Source organism: Penicillium expansum (genome assembly GCF_000769745.1).
Source record: "Penicillium expansum strain MD-8 chromosome Unknown contig294, whole genome shotgun sequence".
In the NCBI taxonomy this organism is placed as follows: domain Eukaryota; kingdom Fungi; phylum Ascomycota; class Eurotiomycetes; order Eurotiales; family Aspergillaceae; genus Penicillium; species Penicillium expansum.
The window spans coordinates 224,332-248,259 of NW_015971224.1; the positions used below are offsets into that span (position 1 = coordinate 224,332).

General features: G+C 48.7%; 4 protein-coding genes across 4 annotated transcripts; 1 reads left to right on the forward strand and 3 right to left on the reverse strand.

Moving 5' to 3' along the window:
- Positions 1-479: 479 nt before the first annotated feature.
- PEX2_087320 (uncharacterized protein) lies at positions 480-13,631 on the reverse strand (the record flags this gene model as incomplete). The annotated part of the gene is made up of 3 exons (XM_016746002.1): positions 480-926; positions 985-13,292; positions 13,349-13,631. 3 exons carry the CDS (start codon positions 13,629-13,631, stop codon positions 480-482), a joined length of 13,038 nt encoding a protein of 4,345 aa, XP_016601607.1.
- Positions 13,632-14,157: 526 nt separating this feature from the next.
- Positions 14,158-19,340, reverse strand: PEX2_087330 (uncharacterized protein; the record flags this gene model as incomplete). Its single annotated transcript, XM_016746003.1, has 14 exons — positions 14,158-14,457; positions 14,511-14,663; positions 14,715-14,900; positions 15,032-15,479; positions 15,537-15,940; positions 15,998-17,068; positions 17,130-17,312; positions 17,363-17,431; positions 17,488-17,557; positions 17,610-17,668; positions 17,723-18,398; positions 18,451-18,558; positions 18,612-19,178; positions 19,234-19,340. 14 exons carry the CDS (start codon positions 19,338-19,340, stop codon positions 14,158-14,160), a joined length of 4,401 nt encoding a protein of 1,466 aa, XP_016601608.1.
- Positions 19,341-21,180: 1,840 nt separating this feature from the next.
- On the forward strand, positions 21,181-22,356 carry PEX2_087340 (IGBP1/TAP42 family protein; the record flags this gene model as incomplete). The annotated part of the gene is made up of 3 exons (XM_016746004.1): positions 21,181-21,392; positions 21,448-21,724; positions 21,781-22,356. The coding sequence occupies 3 exons, from the start codon at positions 21,181-21,183 to the stop codon at positions 22,354-22,356; spliced, it is 1,065 nt and encodes a 354-aa protein (XP_016601609.1).
- A 185-nt stretch (positions 22,357-22,541) lies between these two features.
- Positions 22,542-23,643, reverse strand: PEX2_087350 (Porphobilinogen deaminase, N-terminal; the record flags this gene model as incomplete). Its single annotated transcript, XM_016746005.1, has 2 exons — positions 22,542-23,326; positions 23,379-23,643. The coding sequence occupies 2 exons, from the start codon at positions 23,641-23,643 to the stop codon at positions 22,542-22,544; spliced, it is 1,050 nt and encodes a 349-aa protein (XP_016601610.1).
- Positions 23,644-23,928: the final 285 nt, after the last annotated feature.

Consider the following 23,928-nt stretch of genomic DNA (forward strand, 5'->3'; position numbering starts at 1 on the left):
TTGTTGGCGTTCATTGTGATGATTTTCGTGATGTTACATTTATGTCTAGAGGATTGGCTTGACTACTTCTTCCCTTTCCCTCATGCGGACCAGATAATCCACAGACTGTATACATGATACTTAATGCTATTTTGACTATATCCTGAAAACACTTTGGTAGATATCCACGGAGGTGGAGAGTACACTCGGTTTCATTATTAGGACTCACAATATAATGATGCATGTGGGATGCAACGAGGTAAAAGTTACAAGTAGTTGTATAGGAGAGACCAGACATTTCCGGTGCTGATACTCGGAATAAGAGAAAAAAATGTACAAAGAAAGATACAAAGCTGGACACAGTACAATTGAACCGAGAACAATAATTAGAAATCCGCCAGCGGTGTTTATGTACTCTTCCACCAACAGTAAAATAATAACACAATCCTTCTAGGAACTTCGAGAGAAAAAAAAAACAAGTGAACAAAAACAAGTACAGATCAGTTATCGACCACCAACTGCTCTCCTTCATCAAGAAGAGTCGTAACCCGCGAGAGATCAGAAATCATCTTACGACCATGACCGACCAACAAGAGCTTCTCGGCATTGGCAGGGAGACCCAGGTAGGTAGGAGGCTCACGCTCGGGCAGGTTGTTAACCCATGTGACGAAGTCGCGCATGCTAGTGGTCTCCGGCAGAGTCAAAAGGTTGTCGTTCTCTACACCTGAAACGAGCTTGTAGCCGTCTTCGAAAGCAGCGGGTGTAAGGAAGCTATTGACGAGGTTCTCGAGCTGCTGGTAGTCTCCTGCGTCGTCGATTTTACCACCGTACATCTCCGCAACGAGAGTGCGGATCATCTCCCATGGAATCTTCTGCGGAGCAACGTTGGAACGGCCTTGGGACACTGAATCGACCCAGTGGTCGATGATGTAGGCTGAGCATTCGTACTGCGTGGAAATGTTAGCATCTGTAGGAATAGTAAATTGATGGAGATGGGGTACTTACATCGCTGTCGTTGAACTCCCAGAAGCCCTTCCATCCAAGACTTGGCGCATAGCGGAGTCTTTCCTGGACGACGGCGTGCAGGAAGCAGAGCAAGAGATAGACACGGGCCTTTTCGACTGGAGCCTTGCTGGCTCGCACATTCAGCGAGGAGAGGGAATCCTTCATGTTTGCACGCACACCGGCGGGCTGTTCGTACATCAGCACACGCGAAGCCCGTATCAAATTGACAGGGATCTTAGGGCTGGACTCCATGGACAAGAAGAGGCGGAACTCTTTGTGTGGCTTGAGGGAATCCAGTCTCTTCTCGAGACTCTGCAGCCAAGCAGGCGCCAGGTGGACGTTCTTGACCAGAACCCAGTTACCGACTGCAGCTGCGTTGCTGATGGCCTTGTCGGCGCTTTCGAGACCTTCGTTGGAACCCATGGCGATGTTGGCGCAGGTTGCGCGTGTGGCTTCGACAAGAGCGTCGACCTTGTAACTGGCATCGAAGCCAGGGCTGGAGCTGAGCGCAATGGGCCTGGTTGCAGTCACTTGGTCAACTACATCCTTTAGGTCGGCACCACCCTCAAAGAGCTCGCGGCCGAATACCGCCTCGATGAAACGCTCGGCGGTGGGCACGAATCGATCCATGCGGCAAATCTTGACAAGGAGCAAGGACCGGAGGAGCTGGTCGAGTTGTGGCACACTCTCATCCCACATGACCGGAACGACGTTCTCTGCAAGCTCCTCGCCGAAGAAGCGATCCCACTGTTCTTGAGTGACATTGGAAAGATGATCTTTGAAGAGGGACATGTTGGCCAGCTTCGTCATTACTTGGTCGCGGGCGTCCACCGAAGTTGAAAGATCCGTGTCCTCCACCGTATCATCCAGGACGCGGTCGAGAATGGTCCTGTCCATGGGGAATGGAGTAGCCTGTGCAAGGAGGATGGCGAGGGTGATGCGATCTTTTTGAACTAGACCTAGCGAGGTTCGCTTGTAGGTGTTGATGAACAAGTCCCTCACAATGATCTGAACACGTGCAGCATGATCCTTCTCCTGAGCAAGGCGCTTGTTCTGGTAGAGAACAGAGTTGAAAATATCGACAAAGTACTGCAGAGAGAACTGGTAGAAGTGGTTGATGTGGTGAAGCTGTTCTAGAACCGCAAAGACGGCACTGCATGAACGGGCAATAATGCTGTAGTTCTGCGTAACATGGTCGACCTCGAGCATAACGCCTTCAGTCTCGTCCATCTTCAGAGAAATATCGGCAGCCTCCTTCTTGAGAGTCTCAAGAGTTTCAATGACATTGTCATCATCGAGAATGTTACCACGGGACTCGTTGAGAGCTTGCAAAAGGCGCTTCTCGAGTTGTCGAAGGTGGACCTTGAACTCTCCTTGCATCTTGACGAGGTTGTTGCGACGTTCATCGACATCGGGCCGCTCGAATTTCAGTACATCATTCAAAGACTGTGTTTGCAAGCTGCTCTGGGTGACAGTGAAGTTGACAAAGGTGGTACGACTGCAAATATCCGGCGGGAACGAGGCAGATGGATCGCGGGTCGACAGGAAGAGCTTGAAGGATGGCGAGAAATCGATTTCTTGCTTGCCCAATTGAATAAGGACACGACCACCAGTCTTCTGGTATTCCTTGTTGAGAACGTGATTGAGAATAGGGTCCAGGTGCTCGGCATCCTGGATAAGGATGGGGTTTCCGAAACGCAACGCGCTCTCCAATTGCTTGACAAAGGAATCGTCCAAGAAACTCGTGACAGTAAGCTTGCGTTCTTTACTTTCCTTCTGCAAGAATTCTGTAATACGGCCAGATGGATCAACAATAAGTGGGTATCTGTTGAATCTCTTGAGGATGATGGCGTTCTCTGTGCAAAGGTCGTCCACGGGAAGCGAATGACTCTGCCAGGTCAGGCGCTCATCGGCATTGGACAGGTATTCCGTGATGGGGTTGTGAGGCTTGTACTGAATGCCAGAGGCGCCCAGTTGGTGGACCCAGTCCTCAGCCATTGCCTTACGGAATTGCTGATCGTAAAGACCGGCATATGCAAGGAACGCAGCTGCAATGAGGACATCACCAACGAGAGTGCCGATCTGAGTTTCGAATGACTTGCTCCCATCTTCCCAACGCCCACGCTCAGAGGACAGACTATCAAGCAAACGGACACTACGATCAACCTTGAACTGAACTCGGCTCATCTCGGTCTTGATCGCCTGCGTCTCGCTGATAAGGGCCGCGTACTCGGCCTTGTAGGTAGCGATGCTGCTTTCGAGGCTGTTGATGGTATTTTCGATGGCCTGAGCTTCAGCCTTGGTTTGTAGGGCTTGTTCCTCGAGTTGATCCACCTCGTCACGTAGAGGACCAACACGATCAAGGATTGCAGAGTAGTTGACCTGGGCTTCGACCCATTGCACTAGAGGACCACAGGCCTTACTAGCGCGGTTGACTCGTTCATATGTGAAGTCTTCCTTCGAGAGGAACTCATTCTGCATCTTGGTACGGTGCCTGCGTGTCATCTGGCGCTCATTATCGTAGTTGACGATGCTGGCAATGAAATCATCCCGACGAATGAGACCTTGGATTGTCTTCCAACTATCGACAGTGTGACCGAGGAGTGTGCATACAGCTTCCAGGGCAAGCCGGACGCTAGCTGGAGGATTACCCATGGATCGAACTTCCGTGAGGTGCTGACGCTTAATGTTGCTGACACTCTTCTGGGCTTCCAAGACAGCGGGCTCGGCCCGGGCCAGATCGTGCAGGACAACTTCCTTCCGAGTTGCGACTTCTTTCTCCTGAATCTCCAATGCGGCCTGCACTTCCAATGAAACGTGCTTCCGCTGTTCCGCCTCCTGCTGATCAGCAACCATACGTTGCAATTTCTCGTTCGCTTCCGTATCTTTCTTCTCCAATTGTGTCTTCTTCTGTGCGAGACTAGCTCGAAGGTCGCTCACTTTGTCGACGGTGTCGTGAAGTTTCTCGAGACCGATGTTCAAGTGACGCTGTTGTTCCTCAAGATCCTCGCGCTTCTCATTGAACAGCTTGACGTACTGCGCAACAAAGTCGAGATAATGGCGAGGGGTGAGGAAAGTCGCCCGGCCCTGTTGCTTCTGAAGCCGCCCATTAAAGCGATGCAGAGAGTGATGAATATACACCATAGAATTGACCACAGTGTCTCTGTGTGATGCCGGGAGAGCCAACTCGCGGTACGCCACTGGGATGCTATCAGGCGAGACGAAGTTTGGCTTATCCAGATCGACTGATTGAGTGAGCTCGGAGCCAACTTGGAAGAGGGCTTGGTCAGACCAGTCACCCATCCAGTTCAGGACACAACGATTGAACAAAGCGGGACTAGTAGCTGCCTTTGAAGATAAGCCCTCCTCTGGCGGGTTCATAGTAAACACAACGTGCAGGTTCTTCACAATCTGCGAGGTGAACCACTTGTACAGCTCCTCCTGCGAATCGAGGAGCAAGCCTTGACGTTGGGCACCCTCTTTACAAGCAGTCATCAACGAGGAGAATTCGTCACCCTCGAAGAGACCAGGGACCTCTGCGTTTGCAAGCAGTGTGTTCATGCGTTCCAGGAATCCAGAGTCAAGGACGTTGGCTTCGTCCATAATGAAACAAATCTTTTCGCCCTTGCATCCTGCCCGGCGGAGAACGCTACGGAGATCATCATCGAAATCTTCCGAAGAGTACTTTCCATGTACCTTGATCTGGAAGACCTTTAGACCATTCATCCAAGCGACGAAGCGAGACAAGGTTGTCTTTCCACTTCCGCTGACACCGATAAGAATGAGATGACCTTGAGGCTGGCGGAAGACTCGATCAATACGTAGCGCGTGCTCAAGTACATCGTTGAACAACACAAGGGGGACATCCACCTCCTCTTCGCAGAAGGTTCTTAGACGTGCCTTCACGAATTCACGCAGACTCTCCTGTTCCACTGGCACGTAGTTCTTAGACAGCCAGTTGGAGAACAGGATTGGGCCCTTCAGTGCTTCTTGGTCATCGATTGTAGGGAAATGTTCCAAGGCAATCCGGCGGACAGCATCTGCCGTCCAAGCTCTCTCATCTTCATCCACGAGTCTGTCTTGGAATAGACGCAGAGCTTCGTGCGCCCAAATGCGGACCAGGCCTTCAACAGAAAGAGTTTCCAGTGGCTTGATGGCCTCGTACAGACCACGAACCCATCTGGTGAGCTCACGAGGCGAGTACACATAGTGGGGCTGAATTTGTGGCGTGAAGCGGGCCTGAGATTCGAGATAGAACTGAACCATTGCCCTAGTGAGGGCCTCGGAGTATCCACGCAGCAACGGAAGGATCTTAAGCACAGCCGAGTTGAACGTGCCATAAATCTGGTTGAGAGAGATCTCGCCGGGGTAGTCGACCATGATCAGAGGCGCATGACGCAGGAATCTCTCGGCCATTGGTGTACGACCAGCATCCGTAGGAGGGTTACAGGCACCAACAAATTGAATGCGATCCAGAGTAACCCAGGTCTTGTCAGTGGTCCTCCAGAAGCCATTCTGCTCCACAAGTTGACGCAGGAACGAGATGGCGCGCTGAGTGCCGTAGCGGTCAGGGGCCGGAAGATTGATCTCGTCACAGAAAATGACAAGCCAGCGGCCGATTTGGTTCGGAGACATCACTACACCATTGAGAGTTTTCTTGTACTCACAATACTGTTCGAAGGTCTTGATCAAGAGGTCAGGTGTGGTGGCACTCGAGAAGTTGAGACCAACAACCTCCATGTTCGGGAGCTTTCGGAGTGCTGCGAACAATGTCATGGTCTTACCAGATCCAGGAGGACCACAAAGCAACAAAGGCTTATGCTCAGCAAGCCACGAGTACAGCACATCCTCGTGACGGACAGTATCCACCGTGGGGATGATGACGTCGGTTTGAGTGACGGAATGTGTGTTGATATCAATCGTGGGCACCTGTGAATGCCAGCTGGTCCAGTCAGACTTGGGAAGAATGACGTCGTAGTCAATGAGGGATGAATCGCCATCCGGCGGAAGGTCGATAGTAGACATTCCAGTGATGTATTTTCCGAACGCCTTGCGGTCACTCAGTGGACAATCGCCGGTAAGAGACCAGACCAGTGTCAGGAGAAGCTTCTTGGACATATAGGACTCGATCTGCTCAGGGTCCAGAGGGAAGTCTGGGTGCTGGGCATTGTATTCGAGAACGTTGCGGCAGGCCTTGTTCAACAAGCTGAAGAGAGTGTTCAGAGCACGTATATCCGTGAACTCCATGATGTGGTTGTATTTCTTTGCTTCCTCCAAAGCTTTGAGGACTAGGTCGTCAACCTCCAAGAACTGTTTGAGAATTGTTGCAACTGTGTCTTGGGCATCCTGTGTCCGGATCGTTGCTGTTCCTGCAGGTGCGCTGTCTTCATCCAGGTCCTCGAATGTCTTTGTCCTGAGGCTTTCGACGTAGTTGGAGATCATCATGGTTGGGGTAACAGTGTCGGCATTGAACCACACCATACCACAACGACTGACGGTAGCAAGCGTGGCATATTTCAAGCTTTCAACTTCGAACATGATGCGAACATTGGGAGGTAGGTTGAGACGTTCTCCGTTGGGAAGAGTGAGGAGTTTGTTGTCATCTAGAACACTGTTCAGGTTCTCAACCCACTCAGGATCAACGTCTCCGTCGAAAACAATCCAATGACGTTTGCTGTCCTCGCCTCGAAGGTTGTCCACGATCTTTCTCAGAATACCAGTGAAGAGACCGTCCGTCCATTCACGAGTAGTGCTGTCAAGGTTACCATAGAGAGACTCCTTAGACATGACCTTGGAGTCGATGATGTGAGAGACACCCTCGACGCCTTCAACGCGCTGCATCGCTTGCAGTAGAATCTTCCAAGCAGCTGATTTACCAGCCCCTGACTTTCCAACCATCATGACACCATGGTGGATACATTGAATTTGGTAGAGTTGCAGTGCCTTAGTGATCCACATCTCACTGTCGACGAGATGTTGCTCTTTGGTAGCAATATCACGGATCGCCTGGGTGAGTTTCTCGAAGTTGGCAGGCACATAATCTACACCAGCGAAGTCTTCCACCTGGATTTCCAGCATGATTTCCACATCTTCTCGGATAAGCTTAGGAGCGATTGTCTCCCGGAGACTTTGAACAATAATTTGAGGTTCAATAAGTTCCTCGGGGCCCAGGTCTCCATCGGTGTTGGCAAGACGAGCGCGCTTAAGACCACCTGAGCTGACAAGCACACTCTTCAATGCACGGAGACCGAAGTCGTAATGAGCCTGCTTGGAGAGCCGGGAAGCACAGTGGTCGAAGAAGGGAACTGTCTGCTTGGAGAGAGGCTTGGCCTGCTTGAAACCTTGGGAGAAAAGCATCACTTCCGCAATTAGTTCCTTATCCGGTTTGGACATGGCAACACTGCGGAACAGCTTCTTCAAGTTGTCTGGCAAGTTGGAACGACCAGCGTAACCAGGGTTCATGGTAATGAAAATTCCGGTGTTGGAATTCACAGCGAGTCGTCTTCCAACGAGTTCGATTTGGGACTTGTCGCCATCTCCGCTAGTTTTCAAACCGATCTGAATGTTCTGAATCTGCTGAGAGACGGCGGACAGGATACGTTCTTCCAAACGATTAAACTCGTCAAAGCAACCCCACGCACCAACTTGGCAGATACCGAGGAAAATCCGACCCATTGCTTGGAAATCGAATGTGTCGTCACAACAGAAGACAAGGGTGAAACGACCGAGTTGCAGACCCAATGCTTTGACTGACTCTGTTTTTCCGGTACCAGCAGGACCATAGGGTGAACCGCCCAGTCGTTGGCAAAGAGCTTGAGTAAGGGTGAGGAAACAACGATCTGTGAGAGGTGTGCGGACAAGACGCTCAGGCACGCCCAGATACTCAAATCCGTAGGCGAGCTTAGCGTTTGCCATGTGGACATACAGGCGCTCCAAGAAGTCGCCCGAATTTTGGAAGACGTAACGCATCTGGAGGAGCCAATGGTAGTGCGTGGGTGTCGTAGCATTGAGACTTATGAGCTTGGAGATGCAGTCACGCTGGTGAACGAATTCCGTGATCATATGCTCACACTTCTTGCGAGTGATCGGATCGAGTTCACCAAGCACTGTGGCAGCCAGCAACTCAAGAATTCGGACTTCGGAAGCGTGCAATGCGGGAAGAGTTGCACCTCCCTCCTCCAAGGAGAGTTGCACTGCGTTGGTCCAAGTAACCTGACTGGCGAGAACCACAATCTGAGCAGGGTAGTTAGACAAGAAGTCATTGAAAGCCGTTCGATCCACATCGCTGCTATGGTAAAGAACTCCGAATTGTTCAACGGCCTCGCCAAGAAGCTCTGCCAGAGTCAACTTCATGCTGGTCTCTAGCGCGGAGAGCCAGTCGTTGATTCGAGGGGTCTTGAGGAGGTTGACCTCTTTCTTCAAACGGACTTCTTCGCCCTCCTTGGAGGTGAACGCAACAATATTGTTATCGTCATCCATGACAAGGCCAGACATTCCAGCAAACATCTTCTTGAAATGCTTGGCGACGCGGAAGATGTCATTGCTGTTACCAATAATCTCCAACAGATCCTCGTCTCCAACGAAGTAGAAGCGAGGGAATGAGACACGTTCACGCTCCAAATATTCACCGAGCGCTTTTTGGATTTTGTTGAGCAAATCAGCCAGTCTCTCCAAAGATTTTTGCACATCAACAATAGCGAGAATATCCAAAACGAAAGGAGACTTGTAGACCTTCTTCATGACAGTAAAGAATTCGGAGTTGATATTCTGGAAACGGCCGGATTCCAAAGGAAGAAGATGCTTGATGTCGGCATTGCCAGTGAAGACGCCTTCCAAGTAAACCCATTGTCGCTGGACATCGATCCAGACGTCGAAAAGAACGTGGACTCGGTTCAGTTTATCTTCCCAGGATGTGGCTTCTTCTTCGAATTCTTTGTAGTATGGAGAATGTCTCATGGCCTGAAGAGAGTTCAGATTTTCGCTGCACTTGGCGAACAGATCGTCAAAGCCTTTGATCAGGCGGCATTTGTTCTGGTAGTGCACCAGGTCCAGAGAATAGTTTTGCCAAGTCTCGCGAACAGACTTCAGGAATTCCTCCAACGCCATCTCACCCTGTGCCTGTGCGATGATAGCACGGATGATGAGATCGCTTGATGCGAGTTGCAAATCCCAGACATCACCAAGAGTCAAAGAAACAAGGGAGAAACGCTTGTCGGGCTTAAGACTCTTGTAAATCTTGTGCCAGTGTCTTTCCTTGACGGCTTCAGATTTCATGTCTGACAAAAGGGAGTTAACCTTCAGCAGCTGCCGAAGAACATTCTGAATATGTTCAAAGGCAGCATATTGTCTCATGCGGCTTGGCATTTCCTTGGTCATTTTGATCAAATTGTCGAGAGATTGTCGAAGCTTTCTGGGTTGCACGCTGGTCCACAACCCATCGCGAAGGTCATTGAGACTATTCCAGATAGTTGCCAGAGCAGCCCAGACAGACATGAAGTCCTGGACCTCCTCGAGGATGGGGGGAAGTGATGACTGGGAACTTGGGGGAAGATCAAGAGCTTCCTTGGCCTTTGACACCATCTCAAATTCAGACTGGAGAGACTCGAGGCGAGACTGGAAAGAGCTCAGGGTACGGGATGCTTCCTCGGGTGGAATAGTGCCAGATACCGGCTTCTCGTCATTCCATTGGCCAATAACTTCAGCAATCTTGCCGGCAATAACGTGGTCTTCGGCGCTGATCTTTGCACGCAAGCCTTCAGTTTGCTCGTTGACAATTTTGCTCTTGCGGCTAAGCAGCTCGTTGAGAGCAGCCCATTCACCATCAACATTCTCAACATGCAGCCAGTCATATGGGAACTGGTAACGTTGACGGGCGAGTGTAGTTTGACCTTGGCGGAAGAGATCGACCTCGGGCTCCCAGACCCGAGTCTTCCGCTTGCACTGCTGAACAATGGTAATGAAAGACACGGCATGCGCGGTTGAAGAGGCCTCCAGGGTTTGGCCTTCCAAATCCTTTCGGGCAGCAGCAATCTCGGAATGAACCTCTCTTATGCGGCTGCCAAGCTTGGAACCGAATTTGACGAGGATCTCATGCTGCCACTGGTCGTATTTCGCATTCACCTTTGTTTGGACTTGCTCGTAGTCAATCCTGATGTTTCCGAAGCCGCGGCTGACTTCAGATGTATCAAATGTAGCCCGGCTCTTTCTGATCTCCTGGAGAAGCTGAAGCCATTGAGACAGATCATCTCCCAGGATCTCGTAGACCTGCTCAGACCGAAGATCCCAAAGAGATTGGAACTGCAGCCACTTATCGACATACTCAGAAACATCACTCAGTCTCGACTCGACAACGTTGTAGACTTGACTGAGCTCATTGGTGCAATTTTGCGGGAGGTCGGAGAAGCAGACTTCGGACAAGCGAACGTTTTGCACAACAATCGAAATCTGATAACGAGAGGGCTTGATCTTTTCCAGATTGCAAATCACACCGAGCCATGAATCAAAGTGGGAGAACCAGCTTGCGCGTGCGAATTGCAACGGCGGGTCCAGGTGGAGGACTTGATTTTTCATCAGAATCTCATGGAAGAGTTCAGGGAACTGGATCTTGTAATTCAATGCATCCGTTTCGGCCGCTGAAAGTTGTTGATGAGAAATAGTCGAGTTTTCGTTGTTGGTACCTTGGAAGGTAATGATCCACTCGCGCACAGCGCGAAGAAGTCGATCGCGTAGAATTGTCTCAATGCTTCCATTAAGCTCAGCAACCCAGTATCCAAGATTCACGTAGTTTTCGAGATTAAGCTTATCAACAGCAACTTGAATGCTGTCCAAGCGTTGCTTGAAAGCCGATGCGTCGTATGGACATGTCTTGAGTTCATGGATCGATTTCTGAATGTTTTCGTTGATGGTGTCAAGCACAGTAGTTTTCGTCTGAAGTGTAGATGCTGAAACGGCGAACTCGCGGACAAACTGAACATGCTTGCTTTCAGACCGACCAGGTAAAGACGCCTCCATGGCACCATTTGCCAATGCCGACTGCTTGACGTGTAGCTCGTAAGAATGAACAAAGGACTCCCACCGGAGAGGGATACCCTTAGCAACCATAATCTGTGCATCGTTCATGTAGCCGTTGAGCAGCATATTGACACCGGTCATCGACACGATTGCTCGACTTGTCTGCAACAAAGTGCGAACACTCTCCATCAGACTAATGGCATAAGGGTAAACACGCTTCGCCTCCTTCGAGATATTGCTGACAGCGTGAGGAACCTGGAAGTTGAGCCAAATAAGGTTGCGGACCTCCTTGAAGAGGGCAATGATCTGAGCATCGAAGTTGACTGCTAGCTCCAGAACGTTTCCTGCGGATCGGTTACGCACTACATTGAACAGCCGTCCAGCGATTGTAAAATGACGTCGTTGAACATCCCACAGCCATGATTCGAAGACAGGGCGAGTGTCGAGCTTCTTGCGGAATAAGTTACCCTCATTTTGCAACTTCTGGCCCTCTGCGTGTAAGTGCCAGTTCTCACCAAGAACGTTCTCGACCTTGCGCATGTAGCCATTAAGCTGGTGCTCAATCTGGCGAGTCCAGATAATGGCACCCGACACGGGTGGCAGGTCCCGTAGTTGGGCCATAGCATGAGCTTCCGAGTTACCATACTGTTGCTTGAAGCGCTCATGCAAAGCACTGATATCTCGCTTGACATTGTCAATGAGTTGCGTTTGATACTCGCCAATTGCACCACGAATCTTGGGACGAACGAGAAGGGCGTTGAACTTCGAGAACACACGGAACATCTCATTGGCATTTCTAGCGGTCGCCAGACGGTCACGGAGACGAGCAATGATGGAATTCTCAACACGGGAAGTACGCTCACTGTAGGCAATTTCGGCCTGCTCCCAGTTAAAAGATCCCTCCGGTGAAACATCCAGCACGTCCACGTTCTTGAGAGCAGCGTAGGCGTGCGCAACTTCCTCCACAGCATCGACATCACCAATCTCCTCGACTATCACAGCTCCTTCGGCATCAACTCCAGCTCCATTCTCAGTAGATGAAGAGCTGTTAGGCCCGAGGACGTTGATAATGGTTTTCTGGAGCTGTTCATGGTTGATCCTGAAAGTGTCGACGTACTTCACCCGCTCGCGGGTTTTGTCGTGTCGAGCATTGATTTTGATCGGAATGAATTTCTCATTACGACGTCGTGTTGATTCACGAGCGACGTTTGTAAATTCCTTCAAGTTCTCGTCCCAAGTACGCCAGATCGCTTGCGTGGTCTTCATCAAAGACCGGAACTCACGGTAATCCAGATGCAAGATGGCACGTCCAGTGATAAGCTCATGAATCTTCTTATCAAGATCCCCCGAGATGGCTTCCACAAGTGAAAGTGCCCGCTTAATGGGGTAGGGGCAAATCTTCAACTTTTTATTCAGGTGAGTGAAAATCAAGTTCAGTGATTCCTGGACCTTTTGCAAGGAAGTCGCAGACAGAAGTTCATCGAGAGGGAAGTCTCGCATCAACTGGTTGTACTTCTGGACCAATTCAGTGGCCTCTTTCAGCCCAGTGTCCGCCGCAAAACTAAGAGTCGGCTGGTACCGTTTGGCATGGCGGAGAATATCCATAGTCAACCGAACACCTTCGCTTTGGAGCTGAGCATCGATTGCCTCCAGGGCAGCCTCTAGGGACAGCCAGAAGTTGACCTCAGGAGAAGCAGATTCGCTGTCCGGGTCACGGGACATCTTGGTGATCGTCTGGATAGATCTAATCCAACCGTTCACAACATTCTGAATGCTATTTGTAAAAGCACTGCTTTCCAGTACCGTCGATGGAATTAACTCGACCGATGGTTTGATACCACGTGCTTCCGCCTCCTTCAGAGCAGCCTGTACCACTTCATGAAGAGGAAGGTTCAGAGCTGGAATCTCCACATTCTGTTGGAGGTGCATCAAACCCAGCTCCAAGTCTGCGAATTTCTTCTTTGTTCCCGGGATACCGGTCTTCGCCTCCGTATCCGTCTTCGATTTCGTGCCGACGGCTGTCTCCTGGCTGCGAGTGTAGGATTCGAAATATGGACTGAGACCATGGTGTATCATCAAATGTAGGATCTGGTAAGGTGACATGGAATTCCCCTGCTGAGCAGTGGTATTGCTGAGAGAAGCGGGACCGGGAAGATTCATGACTTGGACCTGCGACGCTATCGGAAGACTCATGTCGATCGGAACAGGCCGTTTGATGATAGCCACGGAGGACACTGTTGTAGGAGCGGACGAGATATCGGAGGAGAGGTTGTAGACATATTGAACCGCTGTTTCATCTACATCATAATAAGCATCACATCAACCAACGCCTAATCACTTGGGTTGGACTTACCTTGATCCTCCGTTTCGCCGTTGGCTTCCTCCGCTATCACAATGTCCTTTTGTACATAGAGTGCTACTTGCGCTTCAGATGCAAATCGCGTACACCGTTGCAGTGTTTCGTTGTATCTTGATTCCGAAAGCAAGCTCCCAGCGCTTTCCAACTCGGACCTCTGAGCTCCCAGTGTCACCTGGAGCAATTCGGTCAAGTACTGAATGACCGCACCGGAATCAACTAGGGCTGCGGTCTCTGGTGTTGAGGTGCCATTTGGCACGCCTGATGAGGCGACCTCCATTATGTCGAGATTATCTTGACGAATTCAAAGTGTTCATCGGTGGGAAGGAATAATAGGAGCGCGGATCGGGTGGGTGTTTGAAATGTTGAGATCGCGTCGAGCGGGAGTTGGGCGGAGAAAACAGAGTAAAAGAATAATGACAAAGGCTGGAAAGAAAGATAAAATCTAATAGATTAAAAATGATTGCAAAGATAAATTCCAGGCCTATGCCGTCCTGAGTCCTATGTCTGTTGAAGATCAAAAAGATACGCGGCGTGTTTGCTTTACTTCAGGGGATGCACACTATTCCCTATTAGGTCAAGCGTGACACGACCCCCATGCGACACTGCACATCCATGGCTCTCGTCCCTGACCCATTCTTTTTGAAGTATAAGCTTCACCTTATATTGACAAGTACATATGTACATGGATTCTCGCTCCTGGATTCCTGCGTAATAGGATCCCAATATTGTATTTTGCAAATACCACTAAAATAAAATAAAACAACAAATTTCCTACGACCCGCCCTCCACAATTTCTCTCATTTTCAAACTGCCGTTCCGATATCTGCGCGGTCCACGGTGATCTGTCCACCTTGACAAGCACAGTGATATTTCTCCTGGAACTCAGAAAGTGTCATTCCATCAATAACAGCCAATGCCCGGGTGCTAGCCCTCACTTTGGCATACCGACTGGAAGATGCGACTGCGCTGGCAATGGATTGGCCGTGCACCATAACTGCAGCAAAGACCCTGGGAGTTTCTCCCTCCACAGTAGGAACCTCTGCAGATTTTAAGCAGTAATCAGTGCATCGGTAGCTGTGAGTCATTTGGCTATGAAGGAATGTCTATGGCCTGTTAGTACGAAGAGTACAGTCTCAGGGGCAGGAGTTGGCCTTACCGTTGGATGCCTGTTTGCAAATGTGTCATAAATAGACATGTCGTGAAAGAATGGTAGGATATGCCTCTTGAAGAAGGCCTCAATCACTGTGAAGTCGAAACCAGAATCAACAAATATGGCACCGAGATAAGCCTCAAGCATGTCGGGAAGACACTGTAGTTCTGTGAGTATGTTGATTATGCCCATATTAAATAGAGAGCTTACCTTTGGAGAATCTGACGTCGAAAGCCAATAGTCTACCTCTCCATTGCTCTCGCTCTCTGCAAGCTGAAGCTCCTCCGCGTATTTGCTGTTTTGGATCATGAGAGGATTGCTGAAATGCTGAAGATGAAGATGAAGCCCTAGTTTTACAGCCAAAGCACCGAGGAACTTGTTGGATACCATAGCCATCTATTGATAAATGTTAGTCAGTGATTGTCTGTGTGTGACTTGATTTTACTAAAGAAGATACAGACCTTGTGTTCAGTCAACCACTGCGGATCTCGTTTAGGGAACCGATGAAATAAGTGCTCTACACACACCATATCCAGGAGTGCGTCCCCCAAGAACTCGAGCCGCTGGTAGCAAGGCACCTTGGCCCATGCCAATGGATAAGATGGATGCGTGAACGCTGACCGCAGAAGACGGGGGTACTTAAACTCATACCCTACTTTCTCAAAGATCTGCTGAGCCAAGTCCTTTTCGAAACCGTCGGCTGCCCTACTCTGGTACAAAGGAATAGAGTATGCCGAGATGTAGTCTTTCCATGAGGTTGCGGTGTGGTTTTGACTGTTGACGAAGACGGTCACAGCTTTGATGGCCATGTCATAACGATTATCATCACCTCCCGACAGCAACGATGCACCTATCAATGCCTCGCAGACATCTGCTATAGTCTTCTCGGCTAAGGGGTGCATGCCTTCACTAGCAAAAAATTTCGCGTGGTCCCGGCCATACTCAAGCGAAAGACCTGGGGGATACCACATGTGCCTATGGTTGAGTGTCAGTCAAATATTCACTTATTATGATACAATGTAAAGAGCATACCGAGAGAACCCACGACTACGTATGTACTCATACAGCTTCAGTTCAATTGCGCTTTTGAACAGGTTCTTGTTGCAGATGAGACACATTCTGTTAACGTGATAGTCGTATTCATCATCGTCGGGATTTTGAACAAAGAGCGAAATCGATGTCGCCATCTTGAGGACGGAGTCTCCTAGTAACTCAAGACGCTCGTAATTTTTCCCCATTCCTCGCTGAACGTGAATCTGTAGGCTCCGATGCTCTTCGGTGTTGTCCGAATCCTTGGTGAAGGCCTCCAGTGCATATTCGAGCTTAATATCACCAAGATCTAACATTTTGCATCCCTCCTGGGCGATTAGATAGGACTCCATTCGAGTGATAATTGCTGGAAAGACAAAACACGTCGCGGCCACAGACATGGAAATCTAAGTTACATATTAGCATCTTGGGTGAGCTGAAACTAATACTGATACAGAACTGACCGCCGATATAACCAACGCTTGAGGGCAAATAACGCATCTCGAGTTGGATTCTTTCTCTTCATCGGCCACTTTGTCAAGAAAGTTCCGCCGGAGGCAGACCAACTCTGCCTGTAAGACCGGCTGAGTCCAGATACATCGGTTGAAGAATTTTGGACGTGAATTTTTGCTCAAACTCAAGGACCAATTCATGATATCATCTGACCACTTTCGGGATGGTGCGTAAGAAGGGGGTGGGTCTGAAGGACGTAGATTGGGGTCTATAGCAAGCGGGAAGTATCGATACTTTCCATTCCAGTCATCGTAAATGAATCGAGTCAGCAATGATTCTGGCTCTATGTCAGAAGACCACACAAGCTTGGGGTTATCTTGAACGTATTGCAAAGCTTCCCAGTCAATTACATCAAAGAGACGCGTTGACGTTCCAATATCGACATCTTCTCGGGCAGGCGCAAGCCAGTACGGAAACTGTTCCGAGACCTGCTTGTACGTCTTGTGAAAGACGTCGTGAAAGATAGCAAGTGTAAATGCGGTCACACTTTCGAGCTCTTTGGAAGCAACCTCAAGGCACCCGTCGATACAGAAGGACTGGACTGTAGTCTCGATATCATCATCCAAGAAGACAGGGAAAGTCGGTATTGCTGTGATTCGCTCTCGTGTTAGCAAGACGATACTTCCGTGAGCCCGGGTCAGAGGTTCAGATGGAATGAGACGAATAGCTGTTGCATAGAGCCGTGTTGGAATGGTCCCCTGCTGCCTAGCCCATATTGAGGGCTTGGTACGCATTTTGTACTGGTCAGTCCTCTTTGAAGTAATGGCCAATTTGGCATTTCGCATCGCTGGCAAGCGCTTGTGGTAGATAGAGTTGAAGTGCTCGTCCAACAGATTCCTTTTGCGAAGCAACAGACATGCATCAAAAGCAGCGGACTGCTTTGCGAGTGATTTCTTTGATTCGGAACATCCAAGCACTCTTCGTACAGGTGACTTCTCTGGCATAATTATCTCACAGCTGAATGATTCGTTTTCTGACATAACAACGTATGTGACCTTAGCCGAAATCTCATTTTCGTATTGCTGAGGTTTTATCAACGTTAGCTTTGATAATGCAAACCAGCAGAAGCAAATTGACTCTTACCAATGAGCTGGCAAATCGTGCCAGTACACCAATCGCATGGCGATAGGTCAACATGGCACCTGTGCTGGTGATGGTGTATGTTCTCTTCCGGTTTTCCTCGTGAACAAGCACTCCCAAGTCGTAATCGTCTCCGTGCAATTTTCGATCCTCTGGCAGCAGGTTGCAGAAATTCTTCATGAGATGCTGTTCATGTCAATAAGCTCAGTGCTCTATCACCTGGGAAGGACTCTTACCTCTGCTCTTCGAACTTCCTGTATTCTCATGGTGTGGTTGCGATTGCCACATTCAACCATGGTTGCGTACTGCAACATTTAGTTAGTAAATCAATTGCATCTCATAAAGGTGAAAGAAATCTAACCACTGAGTCGGCGCGTCTGGCACGGCCTCGGCTTTGGACATATTGAATAACCGTGTCATACAGATCAAATCTTTGTTGGTCAGTAAAAGCAACAGCAGTGGGTAAAATGCTAAATAGCCTACCTAACCACCAGATTACAGTCTGGGATGTCGAGGCCTTCCTCTGCGACGGATGTTGCAAACTGAGAATAATTAGGTTCTTTCTACACGCAGTCTTTCTTTGTGCAAAAGCTCACCAAGCAGTTGACTTCACTCTTTCGGAACTTGACCAAGACCAGAAACTGCCGACGAAATGTGGAATTCATTCCTATGGCATCTCCTTTGCGAACACCGACCAAGATCTCGGGACGGAGGTTTGGAATTTGCAGCTTTTCGCACAGCTGCAACAATACTTTAGCTGTATTGCGCCTTTGTGTGAACACAATGCATTTGGTATCTGGACACTTCGCAAACTGTTCTTGCAGCTTTCTCATCAAAAGCTCGACTTTGGAGCTGAAATCACTCGGCGTAAATGCCTGGTCTGCAATGTATTCCTTGACGAGCTGGCTGGCTTCTTGGATCCGCTTGATCTCCTCCGAGGCCTTTTCAGAATCCTGGGGATCAGAATCGGTGACTTTGCCGATACTGCCCTCCAGCTTGGGCAGCACTTCGTCCGCCAGGGCCAGCGCCCATACCTGGTCTGCGCACCAAACACCTAATTCTGAGCTTGCAACCGATGAAAATCGAAATGCACCTTCAAGGATTGGCATATCCCCATACTTAGTTTTCAAGGTACCGTGCAAATTAGTCTCAGACGGCGGAGGAAGCTTGTCGTAGACCCATTCCTCCTCCATTGGCTTGTTCACGAAATTTCGCAGCAGGGCAAGATCGGATGTTGTTGCAATGCGGCTATCTAAAAGGGTCTCCAGTTGGCTGTATACAGTGAGCAGAAGCCTTCCACTTTTGTTTATTTTGGGGTGCTCACATTGCTGCTTCAGCTATGTCACACTTGGCATCAACTGGAGAAGCAGTCATCCCAAAGATCCTTGGGCGCTTTCCGGGATCTGCTTTTAGATAGGCGTCTCGGATAATACTGGCAAATATCAGCTTTGTCGTCATATCATAATGAAACAACAGGCCACATACCGAGCATACGGGTGCTCCTTCTTGGCATGGTGGGCTTCGTCGAAGATCAGAAGATTGATCTGGTCAATTCCTATGTGGCCATTCAGTAGAGACTGGTTCAGGATCTCTGCAGTGCATACAATCACCATGTACTTTTCAAGGTGCTTGTTCCACGTCTGTTTGTCCCAAAGGTCAGGTCCTAGATTACCGAAGAAATGAGCGACTTTTTGATCGAGATTGTTTCTCAAGACCGCAGACTGTTGAAAGACCAAAGTTACACTGTCCACGAGAAAGAATGCAACGCGAGGTTTTGTGCCATGTGCACGTTTGTTGAGTTCAATTTGAAGAATGTGCTTGAGCAAAAGCACGGCCACTAAAGTCTTTCCAGACCCTGTGTCAAGAACTGCAATTGTGTTGCGTGCCCTTGCTCTTTCGAAAAGCTCGATTTGATATTCACGAGGGTCCAGGACTCCACCCCCAGGTTCAGTATTTGCGAGCAAACGAGCAGTTGATAGTTCCGCATCAGATAGTTCGACATGTGCCCCATTCGGGCCGTTGCTCGGCCCGTTGACAACATGCTCTTCAAGCCTTTCTAGTTGTCAGCATGTATGGGCTTTGAACCTAAGATAAATTGGAAACTCACAGTGCAGTGAACGAAGCATTTTGAGCTCTTTGCCGGTGGGACTCTGTAGGTCGTGGGGCCACAGCTTCATCGCTAGATAGGTCTGAGGTCATGTCTTCGGGCTCCATGTTGACAATGTTATCATGTGCTGGGATGTGTTAAGAAGAAGAAATCTTGGATGAGAAGAAGAATAAATAAAGCTGACAGTAATGGGAAAGTAAATCCCAGGCAAGAGAGGGAAAAGTACCTAATTTAGCAACAGCCAACGAGTCATGCGCTTTTGTCCACAAGTACACCTTCCTAATTGGCTATGAATCCCTCATAAGTGAAGTGAGAGTGATAGATCGCACGTATATAGTTGTAGGCACATTGGGAAAACTTCACAAAAAGGGCTTCATGTGTTTGACAAACATCCATAGATCGTCTCGGATTTTCTTTGGTATTTCAATGAGATTAGATTTCATTTTTGTCCCACATAATGAGGTTGTTCGCCCTTAGAATATATTAAGAATCATGCGTCTGCACGACGCATATATATGCATGCACCTAGGTAGGCTACTCTAACGACAATGTAAAATCAAAGGGAGTAATGCCTGCACATAGGGTAAAATAAGTAGACTAAGAGCAAACTCCCGTGAAATGATCGAAAAGGAACAACTACGTGAAGAAAGAATGAAACAAAGGAGACCCCTAGCGCAGAATACGACTGGGATGAACATATCAATGCAAACCACTAACAAGTATGTATTTGGCATAGAAAGAACACTGCAGACTTCGAGATGAGATTGTATGGTTTCAGCTAGATATATATTATTGATTCGAACCTGGGAATAAGTGTCGTTTTTAGTTATAGAGTTGTCTACCACTGAGTCATACTATGTATTGCCATCCATGGATCTTTCAGATTTCAGTCACTTGCTCTTGCTGTTGCACATAGGTTCCCCAAACCAATTTGGCCAAGAACGGCCAGCTATACTTAGACTGGGAAACTATGAAAGCCTGTTTATGAATACGCCACACCTTTCATATTGAGAAGATAGAAATCTAAGCGATAGGAACCTGAATCAATTTGATTGTAAATAACTACCTTGGCCTGTTTAGATATATATGGAAGAACGAAAACCTATATTGAATAGAACCCTAAATCGGGGATACTATTAGAAGATAGCTAGGTTAGGTAGACCTAACCAAAATGGACGCTTATCTGATATAAAAGCCAACTGGTTGTTGGCAGACAGGATCCTGACCAAGTCCAAGGCAGTTCCGTTCAAAGGCCACTCAGTGTAAAATGCTAATAGGCGTCAGCAAATAGCAAAGCCGACGAGGAACCCCTTGCTACACTAATAAACTGTGACCTCGGTCAGAAAAGCCAGCGTGAGGGGTGGATAGTGTGTGGTGCTAGGTGCGACTATGTGATCCCACCTAGTTGCACCTGACCTATAGTAGGGGGTTTGGTTTGTGCATAAAAATTAGTATTACGACGAAATTCGTTCTGATTGCAACACTTGAGTGCAAAAGTTACAACCAAAAATGTATCGAAGAATATATCAAATGTAATAAAAATATACCATCTAGTATATTATATCAGGTTAAATGCATATTCTGATTCTTAGAGCCTTGCTTGGTTAAGGACAAATTCCATATACACAGTCGACTTATTCTTTGAAAGAGACCTTGGTGAAGATTGTAAAGCAGGTGACTAGCGACCTACGGTAATATCCAACCGCCAGTGCGCCATTGGGGTGTGGTGAATGAATAGTATCACGCGGGGCCACCTACTATTTCTATACCTAGAACCGAAGTATTAGCCCGCTTATCAAATGCTTATCGGATAAAAGCTTGGCCTTATCTCCTTATCGCATTTCCAAAATTCAGATCCAGATCGCGGGGGACACGCGAACCCTTCCTAGGCACTTCCCGTACCCTATCTTCCATCCAATTCAACCCACAAGAGCAATGTCACAACCAATGGAGGAACCACAGAATCTTCGCTCTCTATTTGCATCAGCAAAGGAGCAAAAAGATGCACTAGGATCGCGGGGTGACACCAATGCTGAGACCTACCGAGAGGAGGTAAATGCGACGATTACCAAATTTCAAGAATGCCAGCGTCAAGTGAGCATGCTGTCCCTGTTTAGCTCTAATGAGCTGTTGGAAGATATTTCGACCAGTGATATCCAGTACGTCACCTTTATTCCGGCATTTCGTTGCCCATTCGGCTGATTTGTTGTCCAGGTATATGACACTGGAATACCATCTAGCCGAGCTCTTGCAACGAGTTGCTGCCCCAGACCGTGAAGCTGTTCTCAAGCGTGCGCTCGAAGAATATGAGAAATACCTAATGCGCTTAGATGAGTACCTGCTCCTCACTAGCGGAGATAAGAAGCTCTTTGAGCAGTACGTGGCAAATCCGACCTCTTTTACCCTGGCGCCAGCCAACGACGCTGCGGTCAGACGGGAAATTAAAGTGACACGGTTTCGGGAAGAAAAAGAGCTCAAGCAGAAACTGGAGGTATGGGGAATCTTTTCCTGAACATTGCTTGGCTTTCTTGCTTACCCCATTTAAAGTACTTCTCACGCAACGAAGCTCGACTGCAAAGCGACGACGATGACACCCGATCCCTCTACCTAGCAGAGATCCAGCTCTACACCCACCAAACCTTCCAGGCCTTAGATCTTCTGATCCAGGAATTGTCGATACTTTCAGCTATGCGCAACGCGCCGCCCCGCCCCCCACCGACGGACGATCCCAGACAGCGAAGCAATATTGGGGGTTTAAATTACTCAGAACGTTTGGATCCTTCAATGTCACAGCTTTTGAGGGGAGGCAGAGGCGGTCCTATCCTGAACAGCAAGGGAAAGCCAATGCAGCCATTTACATTGTTGGGCCGGCGCGCGGAAATGCAACAAGGAGTCTTTCGTCCGGGTCATAACCTTCCTACTATGACAATTGAGGAATACCTCGATGAAGAGCACAGACGAGGAAATGTCATTGAAGGTGGAGGCGAGAAATCTGGCATCAAACCGCAAGTCGACGAGGATGATCACAATATTGCCGACCAGGAGACGATGAAGGCACGAAATTGGGACGAGTACACGGAAGCTAACCCGAAGGGTGCTGGAAACACACTGAACCGGGGATAATTATGAAATACCTGAAATGAACAGAGCTGCTTTATTATAGTCTAAAAAAGCCATTCTAGACGGAGTCCTTGGCGAATATTTTTGAAATCTAGAGCGAGTATGAGTATACTAGACAAGAAAACTCGTTCACTTCATTTTTCAACAGGGTATATCTGCCTAGTTACAGTAAAAATGTATCAAAACATTTAGACCGCAGTAGAAACGCTCTCCTTGGCCTTGTTCTGTTGGATAGTCTCGAGAATGTCTCCAGCGCCGTCTGCCACCAGGGCCTTGGCTACGGTGATACCGAAGGCCTCAGCACTTTCAGCGGAGGTGACATCGGCTTCTAATTCGACCTGAGCACATTCTTTGCCATCGACACTGACAACAACAGACCGCATCCGCAACTGCTTAGCACCCTGCGCATTTTGGACCCATTCGGTTTCAACGCCCAACGGGGCACTGCAGCCCCCCTCAAGAGTCCGCAAAAGACTCCGCTCAGCCAAAACCGAGAATGTGGTATCCTGGTGACCAATTTTATCCAACATATCCTGCAGAACAGTGTCCTCCTTGCGAATTTCGATACCAAGGGCACCCTGCCCGACAGCATAGAGCATGCCGCTGTTCTTAGAGTCCAAATATTGAGTGATGCGATCAGCCAAATCAAGACGCAGCAGACCAGCAGCGGCCAGAATGACACAGGTGTAAGGGCTATCTTCAGCGTCTAGCTTTGATAGGCGAGTTCCGATGTTGCCACGGACATCCTGGACCTTAAGGTGGGGGTACTTCCGGGCCAATTGTGCTGTGCGGCGGATGGACGAGGTACCAACCACGGACCCTGCGGGGATTTCAGACAGACTCTTGTATGGCAAACCTTGTTTCACCACAAGAACATCCCTGCTATCTTCGCGGGGCATGCTCGGGCCTAACTTGCAGGAAGAGGGGAGAGTAGTGGGGACATCTGATAATTTCCAAGAAGTTGTCGTCAGCACTATTTTAGGGTTGAAACAGCCACGCTGTTTGAGATTGAGGCATTATCAAACCTTTCAGCGAGTGCACGATAACATCGACCTGTCCGCCGATCATCAATTCCTCCAATTCCTCCGTCCACAGGTTCTTAGTGGTGAAATCTCGCAGTGCGATAGTGGTGTTCAGGTCGCCGGCTGTCTCCTTGGAGAAGACCTTATATTCATATTGCGGGAATGCCTTCTTCAATGCCTCGAGGACCAGATCTGTCTGGAGAAGAGCCAGTTTAGACTTGCGGGTGCCGATAGTGATGGTCTTTCGGGTGGGGGCGGGGGTAGTCATTTTGAGGGGGAAAGAAAGTGTATGCGGAGAATGGGCTTGGAAGTAATGCGAGTAGGTATGTACGATGTTGTATGAGCTATGCCCGCAGGATACCAAACTGCCGAGGAAAGTCGGGCGAAGAGGCGAAAGTGGATTTGGAGAACTCCGATCACGGGACATGTGCAGATCAGGTAATTTAGTCCTCGAGTACAATCCTGGAGTACAAGGTTAGGGATATAGAATAATATAGGAAATAGAGATAAGTGAATAAAAGTAGACTTGAATATAATATATGTAGATCTATAA